The 8,926-nt window shown below is 54.6% G+C and overlaps 2 protein-coding genes across 4 annotated transcripts; one reads left to right on the top strand and one right to left on the bottom strand.

Moving 5' to 3' along the window:
* Positions 1-1,683: 1,683 nt before the first annotated feature.
* On the bottom strand, positions 1,684-4,231 carry PRR19 (proline rich 19). Its single transcript, XM_020871174.2, has 3 exons — positions 3,485-4,231; positions 2,299-2,923; positions 1,684-2,216 (listed from the first exon to the last, which is right to left on the bottom strand). The coding sequence occupies exons 2-3, from the start codon at positions 2,915-2,917 to the stop codon at positions 1,753-1,755; spliced, it is 1,083 nt and encodes a 360-aa protein (XP_020726833.2). The 5' UTR covers positions 2,918-2,923; positions 3,485-4,231; the 3' UTR covers positions 1,684-1,752.
* Positions 4,232-5,487: 1,256 nt separating this feature from the next.
* On the top strand, positions 5,488-8,367 carry PAFAH1B3 (platelet activating factor acetylhydrolase 1b catalytic subunit 3). Of its 3 annotated transcripts, none has more exons than XM_020871171.2 (6): positions 5,488-5,587; positions 5,989-6,082; positions 6,288-6,377; positions 7,042-7,158; positions 7,237-7,359; positions 8,036-8,367. In XM_020871171.2, exons 2-6 carry the CDS (start codon positions 6,005-6,007, stop codon positions 8,324-8,326), a joined length of 699 nt encoding a protein of 232 aa, XP_020726830.1. In that variant the 5' UTR covers positions 5,488-5,587; positions 5,989-6,004; the 3' UTR covers positions 8,327-8,367. The 3 variants fall into 3 exon arrangements, with proteins under 3 accessions (XP_020726830.1, XP_020726831.1, XP_020726829.1); XM_020871170.2 differs by lacking the exon at positions 5,488-5,587 and adding an exon at positions 5,693-5,825; XM_020871172.2 differs by lacking the exons at positions 5,488-5,587; positions 7,237-7,359 and adding an exon at positions 5,692-5,825.
* The last annotated feature ends 559 nt before the right edge of the window (positions 8,368-8,926 follow it).

Here is an 8,926-nt window from a genome sequence, read left to right as displayed (position 1 = left end):
AGGCCCCTTCCCAATCGCCGTGGGAGGGGCCGCCCCTTTCCCATCCGCACCACCCCTCTCCAGCCCCAGTACTCCCCTTGGGGTGTCTCCGTGATACCTCAGGCTCCCGGTGTCCTAAAATGAACTCCAATGCATTCCCCCAGTTCGAGCATCCTCCTCCAAGCTGCCATCTCAGGATGACCCACAACCCCCTGGCCCCAGCTCTGTTCTGACCTCCCCTCAGTTTGGCTCCCAAATTGCTCTTTGATTACCCATCCCCGCCCCCATGACAGCCATCACCAGCTGTGGCCACTCCAGATCCCATGCACCCTGTGAAGTTCCTACAGAAACACAGAGGCAGAGTGGGTAAACCACCTGTTCTGGGTCACACAACTCCAAGGTGGTAGAGAGCCCTCAGCCACAACCGCTACACCCTGCTGCCTGACCCTGTTCTATCACTGCTTACCAGGGTGTGAAAATCAGTTGCCGTGAGGCAAAGGGGGTGGTGTTACAAGAAACCCACAAACAGACTCTGAAATCAATTGCTTGGGTTCAAATCCCAGCATTGCCATAACCTTCCTAAAAGACCTCAGCTGAGTCACACCTGTGTGATCTCCCAGCCAGTCCCCTACACCCTGCTACTGACTTTACAGTTTCCCTGTGGGCAATAGGGAGCCCTGGAAAAGCTTTACAGAGTACAGTCCAAGCCCCTCCGCTTCATTTTCCCAATCAGATTCCAACACATGTTTAGCTTCATCCCTCCGCCTCCACTGCAGAAAATTTACTGTGCCTCAAACTATCATTTTAAAAAACTTTCCAAGTCAAGAGGCCAAGCAGGAAACATAAGCGGGTGAAATGGAGAGTGTTGACCCCACAAAAAAGGAGCCTCTGCAACTTAGCTTCAGCCAGTTTTTGACAGGAAGGAGAGTAAGTCTGATATGCCAGTTTCTCTGCTTTCCTTCTTTTCGTTTTTTTGGGTTTTTTTTTTTTTTTTTTTTGAGAGAGAAGCCAGAAAATTTTTTTTAAAAAAGCAAACTGATTTGTAACAGTAGATAATTGATTCAAAAATGTTAAATATATTGTAGACCAAAAAAAAAAAAGTCTGTCACTATATCCAGGCTTCATCTGCCACTCCTGCCCTGATCCTGCCCACACACTGTTCTTGTGCCCACCAAACCAGAAGCCTCTCATAAGCAGAGCCCAGATCTGACTCATGCTAAGTCCCAGCATGGTCTAGGGATACAGGCTGAATGGGCCTTACACGTGCTGTTCCATAGAGGAGCATTTCTAGATTGCCTGGAATGTTCTCTTTCTCCTCTACTAGCAAATTTCTACCAAACTTGAAAAATACAAGGGTCTTTTGTCAACTCCTTGTCAGCAGAGCAGAGTCATCCCTCCTTCCTTGGACTCCCCAGCCCCTGGACTTCTTTCTCTTTCAGATGCCACAAGGGCTGAAACTGTGTTCACCACTGTACTGGGAGTCCCCTGGAGACACAACCTCAGTCTCACTCACTCTGGAGCCCCAGCATCACCACAGTCAAGCACAAAGTTGGTCTTAGTGGGTGGATCTGTTAGACTGACTGGAGGCCTCTGGGCCGAGGACGGTGACAAATTACAGTACCTTCTATTCCACTTTGGACCCAGAACTAAGCGCTAGGAAAAGCTGCTGCCCTGGGCCAGCCACTCACTAAAATTCAAGAGGACTGTGAAGAAGACACTTTATTGAAGTGATCAGAGTTGGAGATTCCTGCCCCCAACCTAGCCTCAGCCTGCTCAGTACAGTCTCATGGGTGGAAAGGACCAGGCCTCTGGGCTGCTCTGAGCCACCACCCAGGAGAGGCTGGGCAGTGGGGCTGGGGGGCTGGGGCTCCAGTCCAAGGCAGAGCTTCGGGGCAACAAGGGTGACGGTGGCTGGGGCAGGAGTTGTGGAGGGTCAACCCCCCAAGGCCGGGGAGGGGGAGGTGTGGCTACTAGCCAGATGCTTTTCAGTAGATCAAAGGCTGTTGGGGGGCCCCAGGCTGCCCCAGATGGCGAAGGCAACGAGGATAATGGGGGTGGCCAGGGACCTTTCGGTGGTGCCAAGCTCACTCGGTGCACAGCAGGAGTGCTGGAGGCAGGAGGCACGGCAAAGGTGAGCTCCTGCCGTCTCCTCTGCCTCCCCTCCTCTGGGGCCTGCTCAGGACTGTTGATGCAGGAAGGCGTCATTCTTTGTTTCTTTGGGGCCCCAGGCTCGGTCCCTGGCACAGAGGAAAGAAGCATGAGGGACAGCTGAACAAGAGCAAATGAAAAGGGAGCTTAGGAGGCAGGAGATATGCTCACCTGGCAAGTGTGGCTGGCAGCCCCGGAGCACCAGAGTAAGGTCTGGCACACAGCCATGGCAGGCCTGTAAAGTGCCCACGATAGCATCCCTGGCCTCTTGAACTAGGTTCCTTCTAGGGAAGGCTTGTGGCAGAATCAGCTGGCATTGCAGCTCCCCCAGCAGCTGCTCCAAGTCAGGGAGTGGTGGGGGGTTGGGGGGTCCTGGGCCCGAGCCTCCAGGCACCTGGTTTTCCTTGCCCCTTGACTTCAGGGATGGTTTCTGGCCCCTGCCTGGGCTTGGGGAGGACTTGGTGGTGAGTGCAGGGGTGCCTGACTCCAGAGACCCACTGCTAAGCAGCCGGGCCACATCCAGAGATTTCACCTCATGGTTGAAGAGACCCCGGTGGTCCCGGCTCAGGCGGCCCTGGGTTATGACCACGAGCTTGGCAGCAGTAGGGGCCACAGAATTCTGCAATACCATATGCGGATCCCGACAGGCCACAGGAGGATGCTGATAGGCCAATGGCCGCCGACTGCCCACCAGGGCCTCGTTACGCTCCCGCCTGGTCTTCCGACGGCGGACACGACCAGGCTTCTCAGGCTGCTGGAAAGGCTTGGGGGCTGGCTCCCCGGGATCCATGGTGCCCTGGAAGATAAAGACAGGGTAGTCATATGAGAAGAGATGGTTTGGGGTAAAGTTGGAGTACTATTTAGAGACTCAAAATGAGAGCAATGGATTGGTAGAGAGCAACCGGAAAAGGTTTGGTCAGGGAAAGATGAGGGAAAAGGCAGAGTCATAGGGGCAGGATGGGGTCAAGGGAGTCACGCTGAATGGGAAGATCTGTCAGAAGATAAAGGGTGAAATGGAACAAGAAGGTGAGGAAATCCTTAAAAATGAGGGATGGGAAAGGGATCATGATACCGGAGGGATCTGGTGAACCAGATAGGGACTTTGGACAGAGGAGAAATCCAGGAGGAGAAGAGGTACTGGAGAACGCATAAAGTAGAGAGAGATGGTAGCAAGAGAAAGGCAGGAAAGAGAACAGAAGTTGGAGAGACAGCAAATCGGAAGGAAAGGGCAGCAGAGAAGCCATCAGGGCCCGGGGCCTGGTCATGGAAGCGGCGTAGACCTCAAGGCTGGGTGAGGCAGGTGAGGTAGAGATGGGGGTAGAGTTGGTGAGGGTAGGGCGGAGGAAGGGCAGCTCACCTTCTCCTATCCCCAACGAACCCCGCCCCGCCCTGCCACTCCACGTGGCTGTGGGGGACAATGTCTTCTTTTCCGGTGACCCCAGCTCTCTCGATGCGCCCGCCTGGCGCTCTTCCGGGCCTCACACAAGGCCTCCACACGCACGTAGGCACGCATGCGCGAGCCCCTCCCACACCCTTTGGCATCCAGTTCCGGAGAGTCACAGGCCCAGAGGCACGTGCTAGCTGCCCGCGGTGCCGGTTATAGTCCCGCCCCTCCCAGCCTCACTTTCAGAAATCTCTCTCATTTGTCCTAAGCACCTTCTATCCACCTTCTATCTACCAATTGGCCTAGGTCCACTAGGCCCGCCCCCTTCCCCAATGATGGTTGGTTTAGACATCTGTTGGCGGACTTTCTCTGTAGAGCGGCAAGGTGCAGCGAAGCCAAGGGGGAGAAGGGCCATAGCAGCCTGTATATACAGCCAGCCCCCACGCAGTCAACAGGGTTTATCCCTAGGGAATCAATATAGTGTCGTCATTTGGAGCTAGGCTTCAGAGCCACACTACCTAGGTTCCTATGCCCAGACTGGCACATTTGAACTCTGTGATCTTGGGAAAGTATGCAACTTGCTCAGAGCTTCAGTTTCCTAATCTGTAAAATGGAGTTGATATATTCTCCTTCTTATAACTGCTGTAAGTATGAGGTGTGCCAGCATCCAATTTGAAACAGCGCTTGTTGAATGGATGCCTCTAAACTTTCCCACTACACTTATCCTCCTCAGTACCCACCCTCCCCGCAACAGCCCCCCCCCCCCCCCGCCCCCCGCACGCTGCCCCGCGGCTTGCGGGAACCCCAGCCCCGGTTGTAAAAGCCTGGAGTCCTAACCACTAGTCCACCAGTGAACTGCCCCCTCAGACTCTCAAAGCGAGCTATACCAGGGTTTTCCCCATACTCTAATAAAGCTATATTGTGTATTACCTGGTAATATTGCTTGTCCAACCTTCACAATCTTACAAAGCCAAAAGCCTTAGGTACTACTTCTAAGAAATCCTTCACCCTCAGAGTCCATCTCTTTCTTCTCCCAAAAAGGTCCCCTATACATTTCTTAATCACACCCTTGATCCTTCCCTCAGTTGTGTGTCTGGAGTCTGCCTCCTCCAACATGGCTAGAAGAAGGTCAGAATCAGACCCACTCATTTAATACTCACTCAGCAAGTACTTATGAACAGCCACAGACAGTACTTGGTACTCTGAGTCAGGCCCTGTTCCAGGCAAGTGGATTGAGGCAACACATAACATAATAAAATAAAATGTATCTCTGTATCTCAGTATCAACCTTCCTAGAAGAAATGAATAACTATGAAGGTCTCATTTGGGAGTGGAGCTACAGAAACATGCTCAGGATTTTTAGGGGGTGGAACCCCGCCACCTGGTCCCCCAGAACAAGGAGATCTGGTAAGACTTGAGGTCTGAGATTAATTTGGGGCAGGAGATGGGGGGGGGCGACTTTAGGCGACCTTGGCTATGGATGTAGGTTTCAGAGCCCAGACACACCCAACTGAAGTCGGTCAGCCAAAGGTTTAGGGAGGGGAGCGGAGGCCACAGATCTGTAAGGTGAGCTGCGCGGGAGGGGCACCGGGCTAGACTTGGCCCTTGCAGCATCTCTAATTTCCCTTATCTTTCTGCATCTTCTACTACCCTCTCTGCAGGGTCAGTGATGTCTATAATGCTAAGACATATAGTTTAGCTATTATGCCACAAAAACTGGTGGTTTTGAACAGGGGAGGGCCATGAGCACAGAGGCTCACTAAAGTCCCGGCACTGTCTTAAAGTGTCGCCTTACAGCTGAGCCTCTAATTTTCACATTTTGCCATCCTCCTTTTCTCTCCCCTACGTCTGAAGAAAATGGGTGCGTCCCTTCCTAGCCAGGTGCGTACGAGCCACCCCCTCAAGGGAATCCAGGAATGGACTCGTCCACTCACTCCCCCACCACCACGTGAATGAGGGACACACATACACCCCTACCCCCACCCCGGCCCCTCCCTACACTTCTCGCCCTACAGCAAATGGTTTCTTCCCCCAGGACTGGCGCTAGATTTTCCCCGCCTACTCTCGGCCTTTCAGGTATTTCGCTCCTCCCCGTGACGCCGGTAGGGTGGTTTCTCCCCCCCACGATATGCTGGATGGTCTCGCCTGCCCCCACGCCCCGCCCCCTCCCCCCCCTCCACGTTGCCCGGGTGGGCCAGCCGCAGCCGCCGCGGCCCGAGTGAGCGGCCGGAGCAGGAAGCGCCGGACGAGTCCACTGCGCGGCCGCCGTGGGGGAAGCGAGGGTTCCCAATTCCTTCTCCCCTCCTAAATGAAGGTTTCCGCCTCGGGAGAGGGGGCGGTGCCCGGGAATCCGTCGCGCCCTCCGCGGGAGTGCGGGCTTCGGACCGTCCATTGTTGCCTGAGGGGTAGGGGTGGGCGTGGCGGCGCCACCTCCTCCCGGAACACTCTCCCGCCGACCGCGCTCGCTCGTCCTGCAGGAGTGGAGGCGCCAAGATGAGTGGAGACGAGAACCCAGCCAGCAAGCCCACGCCGGTACAGGACGTGCAGGGCGACGGGCGCTGGATGTCCCTGGTGAGCGACCCCGCCCGCGATACTCCGAAGTCCGGGGCTGAAAACGGGGAGCGGGGGAGGCTCTTGGGAGAGCAGCTGGTTCGCGCCGCTCTCGCTAAGACGCTGGGAAACTGAGGGCAGTTCGGGTGGTGCTGCCTAAGGAAGCGGGGTGGGGCGGGCCCCGCAGCTTGCATGCCATTGACTCCCCTCCTTTGCGTCCCCAAAGCACCATCGGTTCGTAGCCGACAGCAAAGATAAGGAACCCGAAGTCGTCTTCATCGGTGACTCCTTGGTCCAGCTGATGCACCAGTGCGAGGTGAGGCCTGTACCTCTTCTCCTGCCCCACCCAGGCCTGTGCCCTCACTGACTCTCCTGGACCAGAGCCTGGGCCGGGCGGTGTGTGGGGTACTCAAAATACCCTCAGGTAGCACCAGAATTTCTGTATAATGTGCCACGTTCTACTGAGAAGGAAGTGTCCTGGCTTTGTGTCATATTGGGTTTGTGTATAGGGAGACTTAAAATGAGGCTTCTTGCAAGAAAATTGCCTACCATTAGGCTCTTTCTTTGCTTAAATCAGCGCACAGCCCTAATGGATTTCCACAAAGCTATAGTTTCTACAAAGTGAAGGTCAGTAGGTCTCTACTAAGGGAGCTCAATTATGCTACCTAGTCACTAAGAGATGTTAAACCATGGCTTTCCTCAAAGTGAGGCTCAACTGGAATGCTGTTGGTTTGATGCCTGGCTCAAGCAGAATGAGTTTTCGTTAAAGGAGTCTTGTTTCTGTGGGGAGTCATGAAAGTGAGACTATGATGGGTTTGTGTAAAGTGAGGTTTGACCATATTGGGGTTTGCTTAAGGTGAGATTTAACCAGACTGCTTTCATAAAGCAAAGCTCTAACATGACATTGGGTTAACCTTTGGATAGAGAGCGGTGGTCCATGCTGACGATGCCCCTGTGCCCACACCACTTCTTGCCCACAGATCTGGCGGGAGCTCTTTTCCCCTCTGCACGCACTTAACTTTGGCATCGGCGGTGACAGCACACAGCATGTACTGTGGCGTCTGGAGAATGGGGAGCTGGAACACATCCGGCCCAAGGTGAGCAGGGCTTGGGTGGGCAGCCAGAGCCCCCTCAGCCTGCCCCCCTCACCACTGCTACATCCTCTCTTTCCACAGATTGTGGTGGTCTGGGTGGGTACCAACAACCACGGGCACACCGCAGAGCAGGTGACTGGGGGCATCAAGGCCATAGTGCAACTGGTGAACGAGCGGCAGCCCCAGGCGCGGGTCGTGGTGCTGGTGAGAGAGTGGGGAGGGCAGCGGGAGGAAGAATGGCTGTGGTCTGGAACCCCTTCAGGTGTAGCCACAGCTGCACGGTTCTGGGCAGTTCAGCTCAGAGCAGTGGCTTTCAGGCAAAATCTCATGTTGAAGCTTGCTGTGCCCATCAGAAGGGCTGTGGTGAAGGACATATTTGGGGGAAAATAGCCCCTTTTGCCCAAGGGACTGCTGGACACTTTGAAAGTGAAAATTGCTCAGTTGTGCCTGACTCTTTGCGACCTCATGGACTATACAGTCCGTGGAGTTCTCCAGGCCAGAATACTGGAGTGGGTAGCCTTTCCCTTCTCCAGGGGATCTTCCCAACCCAGAAATTGAACCGGGGTCTCCTGCATTGCAGGAGTATTCTTTACCAACTGAGCTGTCAGGGTGTTGAAAAACTCAAAACATTTAAATAGCCAAGAGTGGTCAGACATTGCCAAGGTGAAGCTAGTTTCCATTACTTCTAGAAGGTTCCACTTCTAGAATGAGGTGTCAGGACCATAGTTTGAAATCTATGTTTCCAAAACCCCCATTTTCCCATCCCTAGTGTATTCTGGAGCTTAGGACTTCCTGATGGGGGACAGAAATCTGGCACAGGGGAACAGGACACCCAGATGCTGGTAGGACACCTCCTCACAACTCCTTGTGCCTTCCTCAGGGCCTGCTTCCTCGGGGCCAGCACCCCAACCCACTTCGAGAGAAAAACCGACGGGTGAATGAGCTGGTACGGGCAGCACTGGCCGGCCACCCTCGGGCCCACTTCCTGGACGCAGACCCTGGTTTTGTGCACTCAGATGGCACCATCAGCCACCATGACATGTACGATTACCTGCACCTGAGCCGTCTGGGGTACACACCTGTTTGCCGGGCCTTGCACTCCTTGCTTCTGCGTCTGCTAACCCAAGACCAGGGACAGGGTGGTGCACCCCTGCCAGAACCCAGCCCCTAAGCATCTGCCTTCCTACAATATTAAATTTTCATTTTTCAGTCTCCCATTTTCTGCTTTATGGCCAAGCCCATGTGGGTATCTAACGCCGACATCTATGACCCTGCAGCTCTGCCATCACAGTAGTGCTCCAAGCAGGCACTGCCAGTCAACCCACTAGGGTGAAACTGGTTTGCTAACATGACCCTGTAGCATCAAGGTCAAGCGAGAATTCTGGGTGACCCAGCAATCAAAGCCCACCCACTGCTGCACTCCAATCTGTCTGAGCTTACCTGTGACTTCTGCGAAAGCTTTCTGACCTTCCCACCCCTGGCAGTCAGCCCTCTACACAGTGTATGGGTATTTATCTCCCCAGAGAAGCACTGTCCAAGGCTGTGTGATAGCGTCGGAAACCAGGAGAGGATTCCTCTGCCTGGGCTGCAGTGCTGGCTCAGGCCACACAGGGGCAGCAGGGGTCACTGGGGACGGGGCAGTGCTCTGATCCCACTGGCCTCCCCACCCAGTGCCTGCCCTGCTTCAGACCTTGAGTTCAACTGACACATGAGGGGTGAACTGCCCTTCTCACAGCAGGTCACACGCCTTCCCCAACCATGCCTGCCGAAT

The sequence above is a fragment of the Odocoileus virginianus genome, chromosome 20, assembly GCF_023699985.2.
Source record: "Odocoileus virginianus isolate 20LAN1187 ecotype Illinois chromosome 20, Ovbor_1.2, whole genome shotgun sequence".
Lineage (NCBI taxonomy): Eukaryota > Metazoa > Chordata > Mammalia > Artiodactyla > Cervidae > Odocoileus > Odocoileus virginianus.
The sequence above is the reverse complement of the archived record's forward strand: the minus strand, read 5'-3'. Positions and strand labels throughout refer to the sequence as shown.